The sequence below is a fragment of the Engystomops pustulosus genome, chromosome 11 (genome assembly GCF_040894005.1).
Source record: "Engystomops pustulosus chromosome 11, aEngPut4.maternal, whole genome shotgun sequence".
NCBI classification, from domain to species: domain Eukaryota; kingdom Metazoa; phylum Chordata; class Amphibia; order Anura; family Leptodactylidae; genus Engystomops; species Engystomops pustulosus.
The window spans coordinates 78,105,517-78,129,447 of record NC_092421.1 but is presented as its reverse complement, the minus strand read 5'-3'; the positions used below and the strand labels follow the sequence as shown (position 1 = coordinate 78,129,447).

At 42.1% G+C, this 23,931-nt stretch overlaps 1 protein-coding gene and 1 long non-coding RNA gene across 5 annotated transcripts in view; one reads left to right on the top strand and one right to left on the bottom strand.

Annotated features, from left to right (window-relative positions):
• The window catches only part of LCOR (ligand dependent nuclear receptor corepressor), a 53,662-nt gene extending 34,638 nt beyond the window's left edge, over positions 1–19,024 (bottom strand). For both annotated transcript variants that reach the window (XM_072129725.1, XM_072129728.1), the window contains exons 1-2: positions 18,878–19,024; positions 1,373–1,438 (exon numbers count right to left, since the gene is read on the bottom strand). In XM_072129725.1, the coding sequence (XP_071985826.1) occupies positions 1,373–1,438; positions 18,878–18,974 (163 nt within the window). In that variant the 5' untranslated portion in view covers positions 18,975–19,024. The remainder of the gene's footprint in view (positions 1–1,372; positions 1,439–18,877) is intronic.
• The window catches only part of LOC140105704 (uncharacterized), a 150,771-nt gene continuing 145,205 nt past the window's right edge, over positions 18,366–23,931 (top strand). The window contains exon 1 of one of the 3 annotated variants that reach the window (XR_011850623.1): positions 18,366–19,236. This is a non-coding gene — a long non-coding RNA (uncharacterized lncRNA). The remainder of the gene's footprint in view (positions 19,237–23,931) is intronic. The other 2 variants (XR_011850625.1, XR_011850624.1) reach the window with 2 other exon arrangements.

The following is a 23,931-nucleotide window of genomic DNA, read 5'->3' as shown; positions in this document are numbered from 1 at the left end:
TTTTTTTTTAAAGCCTGCACCAGCTCTTTAACCGGTTAAGGACCGGGCCCTTTCCTGTTTTTTCATGTCCATTTTTCACTCCCCACCTTCAAAAATCTATAACTTTTTTATTTTTACACGTAAAGAGCTGTGTGATGGCTTGTTTTCTGCGTAACAAATTGCACTTCATAATGATGGTATTAAATATTCCATGCCATGTACTCGGAAGCGGGAAAAAAATTCCAAATGCAATGAAAATGGTGAAAAAACGCATTTGCGCCATTTTCTTGTGGGCTTGGATATTACGTCTTTCACTGAGCGCCCCAAATGACATGTCTACTTTATTCTTTGGGTCGGTACGATTAAGGGGATACCAAATTTGTATAGGTTTTATAATGTTTTCATACATTTACAAAAATTAAAACCTCCTGTACAAAAATAATTTTTTTGATTTTGCCAACTTCTGGCGCTAATAACTTTTTTATACTTTGGTGTACGGAGCAGTGGGTGTCATTTTTTGCGAAATTTGATAATATTTTCAATGATATCATTTTTAGGACTGTACGACCTTTTGATCACTTTTTATAGATTTTTTTAGATTTATCAAAATGGCAAAAAAGTGCCATTTTCGACTTTGGGCGCTATTTTCCGTTACGGGGTTAAACGCATTGAAAAACCGTTATCATATTTTGATAGATCTGGCATTTTCGGACGCGTTGATACCTGATGTGTTTATGATTTTTACTGTTTATTTATATTTATGTCAGTTCTAGGGAAAGGGGGGTGATTTGAAATTTTAGGGTTTTTTTTTTATTATAATTTTTTTTTTTAACTTTTTTTTTATTTTTATTTATACTATTTTTCAGACTCCCTAGGGTACTTTAACCCTAGGTTGTCTGATCGATCCTATCATATACTGCCATACTACAGTATGGCAGTATATGGGGATTTTCTTCCTCATTCATTACAATGTGCTATCAGGCTACCATGGAGACGGATCGCCGCCCCCCCCCCCCCCCCCGATGACGTCACGGGGAGTGGCGATCCCAGGTAAGATGGCGGCGCCCATGCGCCGCTATCTGTTTGAGGCTGCTGGCAGCTTTGCCGGCAGCCCACGCTGTAAAAACACCCACGATCGGTGCTAGCACCGATCGCGGATGTTACCGGTAAGCCTTTGCTGCAATATGCAGCAAAGACTTACCGGCTATGGAGAGGGCTCAGCCCGTGAGCCCTCTCCATGCAGCGCGACGCGACCGCCGCCGTGAATACACGGCGGGCGGGCGCGAGCCGGTTAATATACTAATACCCCCCTTTCAAAATCTCCCAACACTTCTTTATGGAACTGACAATGTCCATAAAAAAAAAAAAAAAAAAAAAAAACACATTTATTTACCTTTAAATAAGCTGAGATCATCAAGCAATGCAGGTCCAAACAGCCCTTCTAAAATCGTCTCAAAACCTAAAAGCAGAAGAACAGAGTACTCAGTATTCATTTTCCAGAAACTTTGAAACAATCTCACATTAAAAAAAGGAAAGGAAATAAATTAAAAGCTTGCAGTGTTTGGCATATACTAAACTAAAAGAGTGTTTAGAAAACACTTCTTTTCTAAATAGCTACCAAATTAATGACCAAAGCACATAATGAAGCAAGGGACAAACACGACAAAGAAGATTAATTATAAACAAATATTAAATTTAGAGACCATTAACTAATTTAATCATAGGATAGAACATATAAAGCCAAAAATTAAATACTACATGGAGTCGGCCTGTCATGCTAGTCAAGGCATGGGCTGGGATTATAACTTCTGATACATATAGTAGGGGTGCACTGCACACAGTGTGATGAAAACCAAAATTTTATGTTATATATATTTTGTAGAGACCCTTCCTGAAATCAGAGGTCATATACAACAAAACCCACAGCGCTGCCCCTCAACTCTAGTACAAAAGATTGCAGCAAATTTCGGCATGTGCTGCGTTTTCCATATGCTCTTCATTGTACAAGTCTTGGACAACTCCTTTAATGGGACTTTTAGCTGTTTCCACAAATAGTGATACAACCAACTATTTTTGTAGTTTTCAAAGCTCATTCAACTTCAATAGCATTGAATGAGATATCCAATACAGACCTTAAAAAAGAAAGACACTGCTAGTGTCTATTTTTCATTATAAATCATGGTTTTAAAGCCATCTCATTACAGGGTCTGGAGGTACAATATCTCACCAATCACTAAAACTAAGAAACAGACACTTTGGTATTGGAAAACTCATTAAAACATCTCTTCAATTCACTCCCCCAGCCCCCCCCCCCCCCCATCTCCAATAAAGACCTTCCTTTCCAACATACTTCTCTCAATTCCAAGTGTCTCTAAGAATTGTGCTCTTGAATGGGTGAATAAAGGAAATTCATTTAATTAACCCCTTAATGACTTGTGACAATAGTACGTCACACGTTGGCTGCCACAGGCGGAGCCCTCTCTATACAAGGTGGGTGTTTGGTGCATATTAAAATCCACCGGTAATACCCGAGGCTCGTTTTAACTCGTACAAATCGAGTAAAAATTCAAATCACCTTTTCTCACTAGAACTGATATAAACAGTAAAAATCATGTTAGGGCCAAAATGCCCAAATCTATAATATAACTGTTATTCCAGGTGTTTAACCCCCCCTAACGGAAAATAGTGCCAAAAGTCTAAAATGCCACTTTCCCCCCCCCATTTGGAACAATATATATATATAAAATTTGTTTTTATGCAGGTTTTAATTTTGGAAATACTGTATATACTCGAGTATAAGGCAACCTGAATACAGGCGGTCCTCTACTTAAGGACACCCGACTTACAGACAACCCATAGTTACAGACGGACCCCTCTGCCCACTGTGACCTCTGGTGAAGCTCTCTGGATGCTTTACTATAGTCCCAGACTGCAATGATCAGCTGTAAGATGTCTGTAATGAAGCTTTATTGATAATTCTTGGTCCAATTACACCAAAAATTTTGAAACTCCAATTGTCACTGGGGCAAAAGAAAAAAAATTGTCTAGAACTTCCATTATAAAATATACAGTTTCGACTTACATACAAATTCAACTTAAGAACAAACCTCCAGACCCTATCTTGTATGTAACCCGGGGACTGCCTGTATAAGCCAAGACCACTAATTTTACCACCAAAAACTTGGAAACCTATTGACTCGAGTATAAGCCTAGGGTGGGAAATGCATTGGTCATGGCCTCCCAATATATAGCTAGGGGATGCCAAAGGGTGAGTATGTAAGCCAAGGTGAGGTTTTTCAGCACATTTTTTGTGCTGGAAAAACTCGGTGTATACACGAGTATATACGGTACATACTCACCTGGCGATCCTAATGCCTGACGCAGCTCCCCGCGGCTCCTCTTCTCACCCACGCGATCTGCCGGCCGACGCACACCATGGCGTCATCAGCAGCGACACCGCTGCATCATAATGTGTGCCGGCCAGCAGATTGCATGGACGAGTCTCAGCTGGCTAATACAGCATAGAGAAGACAGAAGAGTAGCTGTGCTGAAGATCGGGGAGCCGGAGGGTGAGCATGTAAGTTTTTTAATTGATCTGTGTATAAGCCGAGGTGAGGTTTTTCATCACATCTTTTGTGCTGAAAAACTTGGCTAATACGGTATATGAAAACATAAAACCTGTGGTATGTGGTATCACACTGAACCAAAGATAAAGGAGACATGTAATTTGGGGCGCACAAGCAGACAAGAAAATTGCTCAAAGTTTTAAGACTTCGTATAGAACCTCGGACTTCGTATAGAACCTCGGTATGGAGTGTGAGCCCCTTGAAAGCCACAGGCCCCGGACATCAGCCCATATGAAGATCCACCATTGAATCTACCAATTTCTGCAATTGCTGGGAATCCTGTGTCAGATCCCCACCGGACAATTATCCATAGCAGAGTTCACTCAAAATTTTCTCAGAGGGCAAGAATACTGTATATACAAGAAATGTGCTGAAAAAACCTCAAATCAGCTTATACTTGAGTCCCCCCACCCCACCCCCCCAAAAAAAAAAAAAAAAAAACGAATACTCACCTTTCCGACGCCCCCTGCAGGTCTTCCCCTCTTTCTGCTGTTGCCATAATATTGTGTGTGCTGGCAGCCGGCAGACACTGATGTCAGCAGCTGACGTCAGAGCTGTGCTGCACTGACCTGCTTCTGCTGGACGGAGGAAGTGAAGATCTATGGGGGTTTTCGGAAAGGTGAGCATTGAATTTCTTTTTTTTTTTTTTTTTATGAATTGGGCAAACAAGTCTGGCTGGCTATACACTGGGGGGGGGGGGGGGGGGGGGGGCGGGAAGCAGTGACCAATGCATTTCCCACCCTAGGCTTATACTCAAGTGTGTAGGTTTTACTAGTATTTTTGTATACTTAAGTATATACAGCCCGATCATGATTGCGCAGTACCAAACTGACAGGTACTTCCTGTAGCAGCCACAGATGTCATGTGATCTGAGCTATACCAAATTACGAGTTCCAGTCACATGACCTTCCATCAGACTGCAAGCTGAAGATTCCCAATATTCCTTCACTGCTGTAGTTCACACGCTGATGTAATGTTATGTGATAGTAACTCAGTATAGGCCATGGATGCTCCAGTCACATGACCAATAGGACCGCAGCTGCTGCAGGAAGGACCAGCATCTTTGACACTGCACAACCCAGCAGATTGTGCCATCAGTGGGATCGTGATCAGGCTTTCATACTGACCTGGCCTGATCCTATACTCCCACACCTATGGAGGGAAGAAATTTATCCACACAGGGCTCTTCTGAAGAACTAATTTCTGTTTAGATTACAGGCAGTCCCCAGGCCAGGTTATGTACAGGATAGGTTCTTGTCAGCTTTCCTCAAAAACCATAAAAGTGTTTTACAGTGTTGGGGAAATGTTATGCAAAAACTAGTGCATGCAAGTTGAAACAGGTACATTTTAATATTGTAACCACAAAAGATTGTCACTGGAACAAAAAACTATTGAATTTTCATAATAATCAATTAAGATTCATTACAGACACCTTACAGATGATCATTGCAGCCTGGGATTAAAATAAAGCATCCAGACAGACCGACCTCTCTGCCCACTGTGGCCTCTGTGAAGCTAACTAGGTGTTGTCTGTAAGTGCCTGCATTTTTATGCTTTGCTTTCTAAATAAAATTCCTTAAAATTCTTTCCCTGAAATATATCCAGGCTCCTTAAAATCAAAACAATCTTCCCTCCACTAAGTTTTTTTTTCACATAACATTTTCCCAACACTGAAAAACACTTATGATTTTCGAGGAAAGCTGACAAGGGCAGCCAGTGGCCACAATTACACAGAAAAAAAAACAAAAACACAAACATTTTACTACTGATTAGTCAAATAATTCTCACCCAACCTTTCTCTGGTGCTCCACTGAAGATTACGGTACTTCATCTTTGTCACAGAGAATCCAAAGTGTACCATTTTTTTTTTTAGTTGCCTTGTGGGGGAAACAGAGGAATGGAGTTTCCTCGGAACTCATTGGCTGCCACGGTCACCATTGATCACAGCATTCAAGGAGTTAAACCGGCCCTGCCAGGGTGTGTGTTGCTGTAGATTACTTATTTATGTGTACCTGCATTATCTGAATTTTTTCATAATTTACAAGAAAGGGAAATAGGACCAGAAAGCTTAACAGGCAACATAAACTGGACCTATGCAAAACTTTTCTTTTTGTGTCCATTTTTTGGTCACAAACAGTGACGATGACAAAAGAAAAGACTGCAAGCATAAATTTGCAGGTCGGGCAATCACTTCCATTTTTTAAACAGTGATATTGCGCAATTCATGTTAAAGGGGTTGTTCACTTTCAGTAAATAATTGATATTGTTTGTGTAAGGAAAAGTTTTACAATTTTCCAATATACTTTCTGTATCAATTCCGCAGAGATTTTGTAAATATCTGCTTGCTTTGCTTTTATAGAAATTTTCTAAGGTTACTTCCAGCCTCCATATAATCTGTCCTCTGGAAGTAAAAAGAAAAGCTTTCTATAGGAGTAAAGCAAGAAGAGAAAAATTATAAGGAATTGATACAGAAATTATATTGAAAAATTGTATAACTTTTCATTACACAAATATCAATTATTTACTGAAAGTGGCCAACCCCTTTAACTTCCAGGGACAGTGGATAAGACCATTCCACTGAGTTTGTGTACAAAATTGTTGATGAAAAATGAGTCCAGTTTACTTGAATAAATCCTGAAGAAGATTCTCAGTTTACATTTTTAAGTCTGAAATTCTGAATTAAATTATAATTATTTATATGGCACCATCAAATTCTGCAGTCATTAACAAATCATAGAGGACATATACAAATATAATATTACAGAGTACAAACCATCATATAGGACAGCTTGTATAATGGTCCAGCCAAGGGAACAGAATAAAATAATTTAAAAAGATGCTGCTCCTTAAACCAGTCATCATCCACCATCTTATATACAAAGTCGAAAGTGAAAGTGACTGCAGAGAAGCCTGGAGCTTAGTATATATCTGGTGTTTGCCGGATAACAGACGAGAGGAGGACATAGGATGGATTAGTAAACAGTTGCATTTCATGCAGCTAGGGAGTGCGATTGATCTGCCTAAAGAGATGGGGTTTAAGAGCATGTTTGAAACTTTGGAGGTTGGGTATTAGTCTGAAGAGTATTCCAGAGAATTGGTGCAGCTCGGAAGAAGTACTGGAGACTTGAGTGAGGTTCAAATTGAGGTAGAGATTAATCTAATATTATTGGCAGATCGAAGAGCAGGGTTGTGCGATAGGGAGGTGCAGCATTATGCAGAGCTGAAGAGAGGTAGATATTTCCCACTTCTGAGGGGTTGCAAAAACTGTCCAATAATGTTTGTTGGAATAGGAGCTAGGGGATGTTTTCCTATCATATGCTAAACATTACAATAAGAGCCTGGAGACCAAAAAGTGCGAGTGTGGTGGTGGTGGCCCGGGACTGAAGAAGAGTTTAACAAATTGGTAATGGAGACTGTTTAGGCATGGACTATCAACATAAAAAATTATTTTCATAAGATGAAAAGATTTGTCCAAAACATGCAAAAAGAAGGCTAAGTGTTATAATAAAAAACCCCTTGCACACCTTGGTTAGAATGCTCAGACCCTTTGGGCGCATTCACACAGTGCATTTTGGTTGCGTTTAGAAACGCATTACAACAGCTGAGGTGATATGCCCAACTACATTACTGTTAACACTTGCGTTTACAAAACGCATTCAAAATGCACTGCTAACGCATGTGTTAACAATATTAATGCCTTTGTACAGCGCACACCTACCAGTATGTTTTGGAGTGTGGGAGTAAACCGGAGGACCCGGAGGAAACCCATGCAAACACGGAGAGAACATACAAACTCTTTGCAGATCTGGATGGGACTTGAACCGAGGACCCCAGTGCTGCAAGGCTGTAACGCTAACCATTTGCCACCGTGCTGTGTTAGCATTGAGTTTACGATGAGTTTTGTAAACAATAATGTAATTAACCCGTTCACGACCCGTGACGTATTAGCACGTCACGGGTCGGCCGCGGGTGCATGGAGAGGGCTCACGCGCTGAGCCCTCTCCATAGCCGGTAAGTCTTTGCTGCATATTGCAGCAAAGGCTTACCGGTAACACTCACGATCGGTGCCAGCACCGATCGCGGGTGTTTTCCTGCTGATTGCTGCCGGCGGCTTCAAAAGGATTGCGTCGCATCGGCGCCGCCATCTTATTGAGGATCGCCGCTCCCCGTGACGTCATTGGGGAGCGGCGATCCGTCGCCATGGTAACCTCGGGTCTCACGAAGACCCGAGGCTACTTCGGGTTAACCCATGCATTACAATGTGCTATCAGCACATTGTAATGTATGAGGAGTAAAATACACGTATACTGCCATAATGTAGTATGGCAGTATATGATAGGATCGTGCAGACATCCTAGGGTTAAAGTACCCTAGGGAGTCTGAAAAATACTAAAAATAAAAAAAAAAAGTTAAAAAAAAAAATTATAATAAAAAAACCCTAAAAACTCAAATCAGCCCCCTTTCCCTAGAACTGATATAAATATAAATAAACAGTAAAAATCATAAACACGTTTGGTATTGCCGCGTCCGAAAATGCCCGATCAATATAGGATAACGGTTTTTCACTGCGTTTAATCCCGTAGTGTCATTAAAAAAAAAAAAAATTCTATAAAAGTGATCACAAGGTCGAACAGTCCTAAAATTGATAACATTGTAAACGTCATCAAAATCCGCAAAAAACAACACCACCCACAGCTCCATACACCAAAGTATAAAAAAGTTTTTAGCGCCAGAAGATGGCAAAATCCCCCAAAAATTTTTGTACAGGAGGTTTTAATTTTCTAAATGTATGAAAACATTATAAAACCTACCGTATATACTCGAGTATAAGCCGACCCGAGTATAAGCCGAGACCCCTAATTTTACCACCGAAAACTGAGAAAACCTATTGACCTGAGTATAAGCCGAGGGTGTAGTATACAGCCAACCAGCCCCCATGTGGTATACAGCCAACCAGCCCCCATGTGGTATACAGCCAACCAGCCCCCATGTGGTATACAGCCAACCAGCCCCCATGTGGTATACAGCCAACCAGCCCCCATGTGGTATACAGCCAACCAGCCCCCATGTGGTATACAGCACAGCCCCCATGTAGTATACAGCACAGCCCCCAGCAGTATACAGCACAGCCCCCAGCAGTATACAGCACAGCCCCTATACAGATAAAGAAATAAACTTAATACTCACCCTCCGTTGTCCCGTTGTTCGTCGCGGCTCCCGGCGGCTCCTTCACTCTTCTCTGGCCGGGAGATCGCGCTGGCCGTCGCACACTGTGATGCCGCGCTGTCGCCGCTGATGACGTCATCAGCGGCGACAGCGCGGCATCACAGTGTGCGACGGCCAGCGCGATCTCCCGGCCAGAGAAGAGTGAAGAAGCCGCCGGGAGCCGCGACAGGGATCGGGAGCCGCGAGGAACATCGGGGACACCGGAGGGTGAGTATTAATGTATTTATTTTTATCACTGACTCGTGTATAAGCCGAGGCGAGGTTTTTCAGCACATTTTTTGTGCTGAAAATCTCGGCTTATACACGAGTATATACGGTATATAAATTTGGTATCCCCGTAATCGCACAGACCCAAAGAATAAAGTAGACATGTCATTTGGGGCGCACAGTGAAATCCGTAAGATCCAAGCCCACAAGAAGACGGCACAAATGCGTTTTTTTACCAATTTCACTGCATTTGGAATTTTTTTTCCTGCTTCCTAGTACACGGCATGGAATATTCAATACCAACTCTATGAAGTGCAATTTGTTACGCAGAAAATAAGCCGTCACACAGCTCTGTAAATGGAAAAATAAAAAAGTTATGGATTTTTGATCATGGGGAGTAAAAAATTAAAATGAAAAAACAAAAAAGGGCCAGGTCCTGAAAGGGTTAAGCAAATCACCTCTCCATTTCAATTTTCACCTCAGACACCAAAAAGGCTAGAATCAGCCCTGAATACATGTGGCATTTTGGTTAACTTTGCAAAGTATTTTTGTCTTCCATTAAGTAGAAATCTGCTGAGGATGCACTTCAGAAGATTAACCTGCTGCAGATCTTACAATAAGCAGAAACATTCTTTATGAAAAGGATTACAGAAGGTTCTGTATACAGCAGCAGAATTACCACACGCAGTGTTTAAGTGTGGATTCCAGACTTTAAATCAGGCTGCACTGTCTTGCAACTTCACAAAAGTTCATTGGAACTGAAGAGAGTCCAAACAAGGCCGTTATGCCATGGCTATACATAAATTCAGGTCCTAGATTGAGATAGCAATAGATCTTTCCAAAAAGTAAAGTTCTACGACAACCTCTCTATAAAAGGTAACCACTCAGATCAACTTAGAATATAACACCACAAGTACCCATGGTTTAGTTCCCCTAAAGGTTTTATTTTAAAGAGTTTCCTGCACTGTTATTTCTGTTGTAATATCTTTAAGATAGAGTTCACACCAGTGTTTTAATTTACCTTTCTCTTCAATACTAAAGAAAATGGAAAGTAAATGCAGATGCTAACCAGTAGAGTTTTGCGTTTAGCAGGAGTTACAATTGACCTGCACGCACGGTAGGGTCTCTTCTGTTGTGCTTCAGTTTTACATAAAAGAAACAATGGCACATCAGACTATTTGCAAGAAATATAAATCAGTATTGTATGCCATGACTACCAAGCGGATCCTTCTGCTCATGCAAGTCATCTGCTCCATAACAGAAAACTATAATCGTGATGTGAACATGGCCCAAATCCTCATGCTTATGAACATGAATGTGGCATGTGTGTGAGCAGTTTCAATAGCTGGCACACGTCCCCATTCACTTCTAGGGGCTCATGCACATGACCATGGATTACAAGACCCGGGGCATTATGAGCCAACTTCCTGAGCAGCAAAAGATAGAGCAGGCCATATTCTTACATGCTCTGGTAGTCTTTTTCAATCGTCAATGGAACCTCAGCTGAGCGAGCTTACTCAAACAGTCCACAGAACCATAGTATACCACCACTTGACGTGTGCAGGAGGCCTAACTCATAACACAATTACCATTTTGCCATTTACAGTTCCACTTCTATTATTATGGCTAAATTTGGATAGCAATGATTTATACTTTAGTCACAGTAATGCCTGAAAGCGCACCGGTCATCAGGTGGCAGGTTCCAGTAGATATACTTTGCGGATTTTAAAAATTTTCCTTTGTCAGTCATTTATACAAGTTTCATTCACATTATGATTACTATTATGGCCACAAGCTTCAAACATGCTCTTAAAACACATTTATTTAGGCAGGCCTATCACACTTGCTACCTGATTGCAACTTCTACTCTTTACTAACCAATTCTGGGTACTCCCCGTCTGTTATTCAGAAAATGCTTCTCTGCAGTCCGACTGACTGTGTATAAGATGATGGCTGGTTCAAGCAGCAGCATTTTATATTAAATAATTTTTAATGTCAACCTGTGGCCCATCCTCATAGACTAACTTCTTGCGAGCAGGGCCCTCACTCCTATTGTTTCATATGACTGTTGTTACTATGTAACGTCTTATTTTATTTGTATATGTTCCCCAGAACCTGTAAAGATTTTGATGGCACTATATAAATAAAGGTTATTATTATTACCTAGCTCCATGCCAGCATCATATGGTGAGCCACAGCAGAAGGGGGCATCTGAAGCCTGGGTCAGTCTCCTCTCCTCCACTCTCATGCAGCTCCCTGTTATGTGCATTGAGCAGCCAGGAAAGGAAGGAAGGGAAATGGTGTGAAATAGGAGTCATGAGAGGACACAGGCTGCAGATTCTCCTCCCCAGGACTCACCACACACTGCTGGTAGGGAGGCAGGTAATGTGAATTAAGCTTATATAAAGTACTGAAATGATTCAGAATGCTGAAAAAGGCATTTTTACAATCAGCATATCATAGGTCATTGTAACCCATCACCTGCTAGAAATGGCAATTCTGATGACCGGTTCGCTTGAAGTCACAAAAAGTATGAGTTTGTATCTACAAGCTACAATAAGAAATTATATACAATGATGTCATGAAACATTCACAAGTAAGGCCCCCCCCCCTTCTATCTTTAGGCAAATATGGCCACACAACATACAAAATATATAAATCCCATGTTTAAGTGATTTATGTTTAAGTGAGAAGGTAGCCGTGGGTAATATCCCACTTCTACCATGGTCTGAATTGCTTCCACTGGTAAAAGCGGTAATTCAACGAATAAATATTTCATAGTGCCATACTGTGGATGCGGTTCCCTAATACAAGGCCTCACTGTCTATTATAAGAAGGGGAAAAAATTATTTTGACAGATTTTCAGATTGTTCACTGTATCTTTGATCTGCATGAAAAGCTCTCACAAATCAATGAAAGCCCAACCCCCACTACCCTCTGAGGTTATTTGATCCTATTTGCTTAAAAAAAAAAAAAAAAAAAAACCTGGAACAAAGACATCATAAGTCAATCCCCAAAGTACACGGAGAGGCCTCCAATAAAAATGCAGTCAGGCAAGTGTCGTTACTTGGTACACATACAAATTAACGCAGATTTAAAGGACATCTGCACAATGCACTGGGGATACTATTGCATTGTTGCTCTACCAAAGTGTAATTGAAGTAGGTGGAAGACAACAGCCCCACCACTAAGAAACAAAGTGTTAGCTAAATATAAAGGAATATGCTTATATCAATTAGGGAGGGGGAGTTATACACCAATGCACAGAATAAATACTGGGCAGTGACCAGTGGGGTACATACGACTGTCTCAGACGAAGCCCCTTCTTGAGATAAGTACCAGTTAAGAAAATTACACACAAACATAGCTTGGTCTATAATTCTGTGTGCAGTTAAAAGACGGAATGCATTTTTACCATGGATTTGAAAAGCCTCACTCCTATTGTTCCATATGACTCTTTGTACTCTGTAATATAATATTATATTTGTATATATCCTCTTTGATTTGTAAAGGGCTCCGGAATCTGATGATGCTTTACAAAGATTATTTTAGTGGTGACTGGCAAACTTTTATACTCATAATCCGGTTTTACTACAAAGTCACATTAAAGCCCTGAGAAGGTCACCAACTTAAAATTTTTAGATGAGACCACTATAAAGACTGCACATCCAAGTAGATTACTGCAACTTGGCGACAATTTGTACAAAACTGAAGTACTACACCACAATACAGGCCAAATAGACATAGCATTACACAAAGGTATTACTGCTGATTGCCATGGCTGGATGGCAGATGTGAGGTTGAAAACTGAGAGAACCATTTATCCCTATAATGATGTTCAAGTCAAGCCAAGATAATAACATTAAAGGGAACCTACCACCACAAATCTACCTATAAAGGTAGATTGGGTGGTAGGTGGATCAATGGGACGTGAGGATAGCCCTTTTAAGGGCTAATCCTCACGTCCCCACACTTTTTTGATAACTTTTATTATCCCTATATTCAAATTTACTTATGCGGCTACTGGGGCGTGGAGTAGCCGCATCTGAGGTTACACGAGGCGGCTACTCCACGCCCCGGTAGCCACTTTACCCCTCCTACTCACCCATCTTCGGCTGCTCGCCCTCGTCCGGCGATCCTGCCGCCTGCGCAGAAGAGCAGGCCCGCGCCTGTTTCGGAGCAGTGAGTGCGCAGGCCTGCTCTTCTGCGCATGCGCAGACGGCAGGATCGCCGGACGAGGGCGCGCAGCTACGCGGAGCTGCGCGCCGAAGATGGGTGAGTAGGAGGGGTAAAGTGGCTACCGGGGCGTGGAGTAGCCGCCTCATGTAACCTCAGATGCGGCTACTGGGGCGTGGAGTAGCCGCATCTGAGGTTACACGAGGCGGCTAAGTAAATTTGAATATAGGGATAATAAAAGTTATCAAAAAAGTGTGGGGACGTGAGGTTTAGCCCTTAAAAGGGCTATCCTCACGTCCCATTGATCCACCTACCACCCAATCTACCTTTATAGGTAGATTTGTGGTGGTAGGTGCCCTTTAAAAAAATGCCTCAACACATGTGCTCCTACACTTACAACACATTTGCACATTTGGCGGGGGGGGGGGGGTGACTTAACATGACTTGGGTCACAAGTTTAGGTGCAATTTTTCAGTGACATTGAGCACATTCCATCATGTTGCTTTGCTGAAAAGTGGGCAAGTCAGCCATATCTGTGGCCAAACAAATTTACCTACAATTTAGGCCAGAGGCATACAGCCCAAGTCTATACTGGCTCCTACCTGGCATAGATTTGAGTTCCATTTGTTGTGCCTCGTTCATTAAAGGAGGTATTCACAAGTCAGGAATTTATGATACATCTACAGAGGTGGAACATATCTCAGGAATGAGAGTAAGCTTACTACGTTCCCAAAGCCCAGTAACTCTGCATTCAGGCCTATGGGTGCACTGGAGAAAATAAAAATAACTAAAAAACTGCTATTTTCAGCAGTTCCTTAGACATAAATCCAAAGCCTCAAACTCTATTTGGCAGTGTGTAAGAAAGTGATCAGTGGACTCCTATTCCTGAGATAAGTATAGGATGGGGATCTGTACCTGATATCACGTTTCATAGATACCTGACCTGTGAATGCCCCTATAAGAGACATACCGCTCTTGATGAATTATAGTATCTTTTGTCTCCAGAGGGGAAATCAAGATTGGGGTAAGCCAGTCTTGATTAATCCCCCCACTTTATTCCTACCACAATCTTTTGGAACATTTCAGAGTATTTAGGAAGAAATCAGCTACACGTTTAATCTCTCCTCATCCCTGCAGCTAGAAATTCTCAGAATCTATTCGCGAGCTTCTCACTTGGAAATGAAATTTCTGGTTGTCAGCAACATACCAAAAAAAAAAATTAGCAATATGCCTTTTTATATTCCAATGGATAATTGCAGAACTTAATTTTATTAGAAGCAGATGCATTGTAATACAAGAGAATTAACCATTTGATTATAGCCAGCTAGAAGAAAAACACCATTCCACACGACAATCGGGATCAAATGTATTTTGAAAATTACACGAAAGCAGATTGAGGAAGCACTCAGCCACAAGCATTTATCCAACATGCTTCATGCTTGTCAACTCCTAATACATGGTAGAGCTTTTAATAGCTATACAAAACTTAGAAGGGTAAGAATATATAATTCATGATTTTTCATTCAGGAACACTTAAGGAATCACACCAGCACAATTCTCCCTAAAGTTATAAGTGATTGAATGTTTTAGCATCACTGGCTGCTCTGCATCCTAATATGGCTGGGGCTGGCAGCATTACAATAAAAGTAATCTTCATTACTGCGCTTGCAATTTGTCAAAATGTATTTGCATGTGCCCTCTATCAAGGAATCCAAATAAAAAATGTGATTCAAGCCCCATGACTAATTAACTTAATACCAAATCATGCAAAAGCACGCATATTATGTTAGGAGCTGAATTGCTCTCCACTGCTGGATTTGTGGGGAGGAAAACAATAGCAGAAAATACGCAAATTCTAAAATGTATACCAAGGATGCCAAGCTTCACGTTGGCTCTGACCTTCCAACCCCCTCCGTTCCCAACAAATTGTTCATCCATAGCCATCTCAAGATATGTGATGAGAGGTGACCCCTTTAAATGTGACAAGTCATGTATGCCTATTGACATTCTTCTGGATAACAAGTGTGACAGCCTGTCCCTCACCAAAAAAAGCATTTATAATGAGCATGTGAATATTGCCTCTACAAAATATACCTCAAAACAACATTCAAGGGGTAAGTTCCCACTCTTTACACCTATGTTCTGTAACCTGAGGCTCAACAGCTGACGTAAAGTTGTAGCTCGAAAGCAGCCATAGATTAGAGACCCTAATCCAACCAAGTTCTACAGGACATCTGCTACTTTGCTAGCGTACATTTACAAGGAGCAAATTGAATGCATTAGTGTCTGCGTTGTAAAATGGGTACCATTACCCAAATGTGGTTGTTTGGGCAGGATGGAAATAGACTGGGGAAATGCACCCAAAAAAGATGAACATGTGAACACACCCGCAGGGGCGGGTTCCCATGAGGCGGTTGTAGCATTTTTAAGTGTATGCAAAATGCAAGTGGGAGGGGTTTGGGGAAAAAATGCATGCATTTTGGCCAAAGCCCCTCCCAATTGCACGTTGGATGCATGTAAAGAAGCAAAACTCCACAGGAAAACCAGCCCTCAGTCTGCCCCCCAAAAAATCCCCTTGAGAAGGCAACTCAACAAATTTGCCGACAGCTCCGAACTTTGTCTAGTTAGGGGATTTTCTAGTTGCCAATTCTTATAACTTGGAAACTAGAGTGTAAATATATTTAGATACCTAAATCTATACAAATATGTCCACCCAAAGAGTATGCCAAAGCAAGAATATCTGGATTCAACATGTATTCATAAAACTAAAAAAAAAAAAAAAAAAATCAATATTAAATGAAATGTTTTCTGGATCGTAAAATGTTAAATTTTAACAGAAAGAAACAAAAAAAAAAAAAAAAAGTTTCCCTAAAGAGCACATAGGAGCGAAACAATCCCAAGTTCAACACGCACAGCTATATCATAAAAGCAATCAATTTCAGGTTTGTGTCATTGTTGTAAAGATAAAATAGTTGGCCATTCTAAACTTTGGACCTTTTTTTTTTTTTTTTTTTTTTTAACAAAAGCACATAACTTGCATGCAAAGCAGGTCATAGAATCAAAGTGTTTGCTTGACTGAGGGGTGGTGCAGAAACTCCTCTAAAAGACTGAAATTCTTTCTATTTAATAGGGTGAAAAGTTTACCAAATATAAGATTTTGCAACGTCCCCTCCCCTCTGTAACAGTACACCAAGAGCCAGTAACACACCAGGAAACGGGGTGTTATTGATGTGTAGCAAAGCTTCACCTTGTCATGTTCTTTGGCCAAAACCAAGCAAGAAAAGCAATTATCTACAACCTGTGGCTCCTCCATGTGCCGCAAAACTACAACTCCCAGCATGTTCAGCTAAGCTGCTGTCAACACATTTGAAAGCCAATGAATTCATACATTCATCATTTTGGTTCAGAATCTGGAAGACTCCTTTTAGTTCTTTTGGGCTATATTTTACACAGTAGCAACTATGTATATGGCAAACCCTAAAAGTAAACCATGGCAGGGGAAGTGTTAATACGAATATGTCAAAATAAATTTCTCATTTTGCCTAATTTGCTCACAATCCCTATTCCTCGACGACTCTTCACACACATTCTATCAAAATATTTCACAAAATCCTCCTCCATAGTGTGTCAAGGTTCAACCCGTTTCGTCGGCTCCTATCAATCATGTGCAAACTGTAAAGCTACAGAATTTTTAGCTCCCCCCCACCCTCTCTTATAATATGTGCTCAGTTACTGTTTCAGGAAAAGTGACAAAGAAACGCTATCGCAGCATGAAATTACATCTGAAACCAAAGCACAATTTGCATAATGGGCTTTGCTAAAAAAAAAAAAAAATTCAAAGACCGGGGTCTTTAGCCAGATGAAATGAACTTTCCTCCAGGAATAATATCCTCCCCCTCCCTTCCCTTTCATCGCCTTGATCCCAAGAGATTCCCAAAAACATACAAATTCAAGGTGGAAATGAGATGCACAAAAGCCTAAACAACAATCCCGTGCAAACACATGAGGAGGGGGATGCAGATGAATGGGCTGCTTCAATTCAATAATACATAAAAAAAAAAAAAACAACACAAAAGCTTAAAGCAACTTAGTTCTCTTTTCTCAACAGAAGATTACATGGCTTCTAAATTAGAATCCTGACGATAATATAGAATTAGGAGATGATAGAGGGGAGGGAAACAGGACCTTAGAGCAGGAGGTAAAAATAATAAAGACAAAAAAAAAAAAAAACCCCAGAAAACGACATACTGTAATAGGGGAGTTTTCATTCATCCCTTGCCCATCCCCCAGCATTCTGCGGCCACCAAAAGCAGATCTCCTCTCATATTCCTCTTTTGAAGGGGATCCTCGGGGAGTACGGTGATCCTTAATCATGGGGCGAGCAAGGTTCCTCCGGGAAGGGCAGCCGTAGGGGCGGCGAGCAAGCTGAAGCTAGGCCTCAGGCCCCTCTCACACCCCCCTCTCCTCCTGAGCCTCACCCCCATCCCTGCCCACCATTCAAGGAACACACACACAAAAAAAAAGTGTTTGCAGAAAGAAGGGAGGGGGCAGAAAGCGCAGAGCATCGAGTTTCTTTAATTAAGCAAACAGCAGAAAAAAAAAAAAAAAAAACACACCCAAAAAAAAGTCATAGCTGCAAGCTGAAAAAAAAAAACCCAAACCCTGATTAGGACTGATCTCTGAACCTGGAGCCGCTGTAAATGGAAACTGCAATTACCTAGAAACCTGATAACAATGCACTTCATAGGCAGCAGCACCCCCTCCCCTCCGCACACATCATTTAGCTTTTTATCATGGACACTCAGTAATGTTTGGCTGGTGATGGGCGTCACTGCACCCAAATGCATATGCAACTAACAAAAAACACACCATAATAAAAAAAAACACCAAGTGTGAAGGGGGGGGGGGGTGTTTCACAGAATCAGCACAGGTGAGCCATTCCTCAGAATAACACAACACAATCCCAACATTTGGGGACAGGGAGGGAATTTTGGGCAATTAAAAAAAAAATATACAACATTTGCCAGGATGGGGCGCGCGCGCGCACGAGGGCCGCCGGGAGCGCGCGCCGCGCGGGCACGGGCAGAGGGGGGTGTTTCCCGCACGCTCCCGGCACTAGAAACGCGGGCCGAGCGGCGGGAGTTTCTCTTCTCTCTCTCCCCCCAACCCGCCCCCCTGACCAAACTCCCAGCAACAGCCGGACAACCGAGCCCGGCCGTGTGATTGGCCTCTCCCTCAGACGGAAACGGACAGCCGGGCATTGTGTGACAACTCTGCTCCCGTCCTGACTGAGCGCCCAGCACAATAACGCGAATAACGCTCTCTCCCTCTCTTATTAACGAGAGTGTGAGGGAACTACGGGAAACGCTGGGTCACGTGACCGTGCAGCGCGGCCGTTAGAGCCGTTGGCCGGCGCTGCTGTCCTGACACTCGCGCTCACGCCCCCCCTTCACCTTCCCGCGTTTTTGTTGTTACCTCAGAGCCGTGAGGAGCCGCCGGGCCGCGCGCTGGCTGACTGACTGGGGCAGGACACCGGTTCCGGGTTGTTCGTCGCCTCTTCCACCCCCTCCCTCCCCTTCTCTCTCTCTCCCGGGTGTTAAGTTGTGAGGGAGGCGGATTACCCGTCGTTTGCGATTCGGGGTGTCAAAAGAATTAGAGCTTACCTACACAGTGAATGAGCTTGTGCCGCCAAGAGTCAAGTTCCTGTCGAAAACCGCGCCTCTCGATAGAGCATTGCTGGCTCTTACACAGACTCGCCATTTTCTGCTGGCCCCTCGCGGACCCTCCCCCTCCTCCTGTAACCGCCGCCCCCCTTCTCTCTCCTCTCCTTCCTCCTCCCATCCTCCGCACGCGGGTGACGTCAGCGCGCACGCCCCTCCTCCTCTCCTCCTCCTGTCACCGGGGGCCGGCCCCTCCCAGCAGCGCCACGAGCTGCCGCCAGTCACCAGCGCAGCCTGAGGCGGCGGCAAAGGGTCTCCATGGCGATGCTGCACCAAAATAGCAAGAAGCCACAGAGTCTCAGGTAAAAAGCTCCATGTGGTGGACTACAAGGCCCAGCGTGCACCAGTCTAACAGTAACTAACAGTACAAGTGCTACATGGGGCTACAGGTCCTCACATGGCAAAGTGGGGCCCCGGGCAAAACTAAAACTGGGGCCCCAAAATAAAACTGTTATGAGCAGTCACAGTCAGTAAGAGGCTCCTGTAGCCCTGCACAGTAATAACACTTTGTACTTACACCCAGTAGGAGGTAAGTGTCTGTAATATGGGGCTGGAGGAGAATCTTAAAGGAGACGGATGATAGACGATAAATACGAAAGACGATACCAGAAAAATGCAGTAGCGAAGCAGCGCTCCTTAAAGAAGTATTTCTTTATTCCATTATAATAATAATAAAGAAGCAACATTTCACCCGCTCTATTAGGGTATTATCAGGCGATCATGCCTTCATAGAGCGAAACATCGCTTTTTATTATTATAGTGAAATAAAGAAATACTTTTTTGAGGAGCGCTGCTTCGCTACTGTATTTTTCTGGTGAAGTTTTGATGCGTCTGGATCGGCCGCTTTTGAAGACCTGCACCGGTGATTTACCTACACAAGCGCTGCTCCAATGTTCTCGCTTTCTTCTATGAAAGATACTCGATTTATAGATGCAGAATTATAAAGTAGATTAGAGATAGATATGAGCGATGGAAGATCGTTTGATGGATAGAAAATGGACAAAAAGTTACATAGATAAATGGTTAGACAGATATATAGATCGCTAGAGTGATAGATGTATAGACAGGAGAAAGATGATGAGCGTCTTCACCCAGGCATTCAACCAAGGGGCATTATAGGACTAATACATTGACCACCCGACAACGGCAGATGTAGCAGCAGCCTCATTTTTGTGTCCGATAAAGTGACCGCAGCGGCTCTCCGTAGCTGCCTCGTGGGGGTCTCTTGGAAGGTTTCTTGCAGCCGATGGAGAAGGATGCATTTTCTGGCCGAGGAAGGTTTTAAAGTTCTTCTCAGAAGATAAGATGGTGTAAAAGAAAAAAGTGAGCGGAAGCTTCAACCACAGATGCTATAAAAATTTTTTTTGCCAAAATGAATAAAGCTGAAAGGACACCTGTCATCAGGTCTGTGTCACTAGTCCTGTCACTACTACCTGTTGGAGCAGCTCACAAGGATCCATCCCAGCCTTTATCTAGTTATTTCATACATTAATCATTGTAAAATCATCTATTTTTTATCATGTAAATGAGGCTGGTCACATGGTCAGAGGCAGTGATGTCACCCCTGTTACCCCTCCCCTCTCCTCTCCTCCCCCTGCTCATGTCTGTGTGTAATGTATAGTAAAGCATTGCTAGTGTGTGTGCTGCATCTGCTGACATGCTGCATCCTCCTAATATACAAGTGAGAGACACAGACATCAGCTACACATGAATCTGACATGTTCTGCTGTAACATGGCTGCCTGGAGATGCTATATCTCTCCTAAACACACACACATGCACACACAGGCTACAGGGGGCGTGGCCACCAGCACCAGGAAGCACATCATTATACAGCCTCACATCATTATACAGGCTGTCAGTCATGCACTGGGGGTGTGGCTGTGCCTCCCACTCATGAATAGAGTGGACAGCTTGAATATGCTAATGCTTCATTGGACATTTCACAGATCATTTGCATACAGCTTTAGGACCCCATTGCTTAGGTTTACAGGCATGTAGAGGGATAATGAAGGGATAGAGGCAATGCTCTCTAATGGCAGTTTATGAAAATATATTTAGTTTAGGAGGGTTATTTTGCATGACAGGTTCTCTTGAACCCTTTTACATGAATTTGGCTTGTTTGAGCAATAATTCTCAATCCAGCAAACAAGAAGCTGCACTCCCCAGTACACTCACTAGAAATATGTTGCCCACAGAGTTGCATTGGGATTCAGAAATAGTGGCGAGGTCTGCAGTGTCCACTGACAGAGGTTGCAGATGACAGAGGTCGGCAGGACATTCGCCACTTTATAAGCGTCTTAATTAGGGTTTGTTCATAGCAGATCCCTCGGATGCGAAAGATTTTGCCTAAGAGCTGAGAAATTATGTGTGCATTCCTGGCATACAGGCTCTCATACTGGCCTTGACGCCAGTGGATATTCTGGACCAAACATTCTAAATAACCACTTTAAAGTGGCAAAACAATGTGGCCAGTCATTCAATTACATAATAAATTTAAGCAGAATAAGATGATGCTAGTGGGCATGCTGATGCAGGCCCCAAAATCTCATGAATTCCCAAACTTAGAGATGCATAACTTTGGTCCACAATGTATACCATAGGTTTAAAGGAGGTAAAAGGCCAGAGAATCCTTTGCCGACTTCAAAAAGTCTTCATATCTCATTGAGCGTCCCTTTCTCCCAAGTCCAGACCCTTGAATGTAATCAGGGACAATACAAAAGGGGATACAGAAGAGGTGCCATAGAACTTCAAAGACGTGGATAGCCCAACTATGTAGGCACAGGGACAGCCTTTCACTCATGGAAATATTTGGACATTTGGGAGGAGATAACTACCAACCGTTGGGTCATAAACATAATACAATTTGGTTCCAAAGTTATGGAACAAGCCTAAGAAGCATGAAAGATTTCAAAGGCAAAGAATGACCAAAAAGGTTGTAGTACAGATGGGTCTGTCAGACCAGTACTAAACGTAAAACCTCTACAGTTTGAACTGCTTTTCCATTAAAAATCTGTTTAAAGTATGTTATATTTACTCTACTTACTGGAGAAAGATATGGTTACGATACAAGGATGCTTTTCATACAATCTGTGGTTCCAAAGCACATTTGGATAGTTCAGTTTTTACTGGAAGTATGATCAATACCAATTACTATGTCAACAACGTAACGATGTCAATAGCTCCAATGCATTGAAAAGGGTGTTAAAGACAGTAATTTCTCATTTAAGAACAAAAGAACACTAAGTTTAGTGTACTTGGACTACATTTTAGTTTGCCATATAGATGCACAAAAATCAAAGGAACGAAAACAAGAAGTTGCGTCTCTCAAACAGGTTTTCTTCGGAACAAAGCAAAGTCAGTACATCGTCTGACCGCTTCCATAACATTTTTGGGTTTTTCAGTAAGTACAAAATTATTTCAATTAAACACCCCAGAAGAAAAGAAAAGAGTAAAACGAATGGTGGAACAGGTTCAGGAACAGAGGATTATGTTAAGAAAGTTAGCAAGTCTTTTTGGAAAGGTAAATTCACTGAAACCAAGGTTCAGTGTAGCCCCTACACTAGGCAGAAATCGAAAGATGTGGTTACGCATTCTGTGTAAAAGAAGGTTATGCTTGGAACCAGAGAGTATTAATGTCAGTCTACATTAAAGTGCTCTGAAGAATGGTGGTATTGCCAGAACTTTCTCCGTATATACTTCGAGCTACTCCAGTGGAAACAACTCTGCTCAGGCAGCGGTAAAAGGTCTTTGTTCAGAAAAACAACAAAAACTCCACATAAATGAGTTGAGACCACTGTATGGTCAAAGATCCTGAATCATATCAGTCTGTCCTAGTTCCAGTGGATAACATGGCTGACATAAAGTGGAAAGCATACAGTCTAAAACATTGGGGGTAATCTATTATGACTATAGTTTTAAAAGCCAGTTTTAATATTCCCTGCCTGCCAGTGCACAGCGTGTCTAATATACAAAACTGCTCAGGCCTCTTAGTAGATCCAGACGGGATCTCCACCAGGTTAGACCATGGCTCACTTGGAGACTTCAGCTATAGTCTTCACCGCTGGAGAAATTGGGCTAGTGTGTTCTTGCCCCTGCCCGGCCTGGGGTTTTTCGCATGCATACTCTGCCAGCAAACTGCCCCATTGTTTCTACAATCCCTAGAAGTCTGTCATAGAAGCTGGCAAAGAGTCGAATAGGGGATCACAGAATTCCCCCGAATTATGGGCTTCAATAGAGATTTTGTTCTCAAAGTTTCAATCCGGTTTTGCACCCAACACCCTTAAGACAGTTTGTTCAGCTCTAAACATTGTAATTTCTAATCTTAATGAAAAAAGTACGATTTAAGACAATGAAAAAGGGCTCCAGGTTCCATACCTAAAGTTCCCAAATACACATCAATGTGCGATATAAAGCCTTTCTTAATTTATATAAAATGGACATTCAGGTCACTAAGTAGGGCAGGTATACAATTGGCATGTCTCCTCGCGTTATCTATAGGGTCATTGAAACTTATATTTAAATACATAACAGAACCATGGTTGTTTCAAACAGTTTTTTCGTTTCTTAAGGGCAAAATAAAAACATCTATTGATTGTACAGTAGAGATATATAGTTTTGGTAGAGGAATAGGAAGATATAGGGATTTGTATAGTCAAGGCAATGCGCCGATATTTGGGTTTAACATCCTCCGTAGCCAATGTGTACCCTTGGAAACAATCCTTAAAGCATCTAGATGATTCTCACAAAGCATGTGTGTGAGGCATTATGGAGACCATGTGTGCTTATCTGACAATCAGCTGTTGCTGGGTGGCTACCTCCCATGGAACATAGCACATCTGTACATGAAGAGCAAAAGAAAAGAGGATGCATACATATAGTCAAAATAATTTTATTGAGCAAACAAAAATAGAGTATTTAAAAACAATTAAAAACACAAATCCAGGTAAAAAATACCCACTGTGTGTGGACGAGTATGCAGCATAGAAAGCCAATATG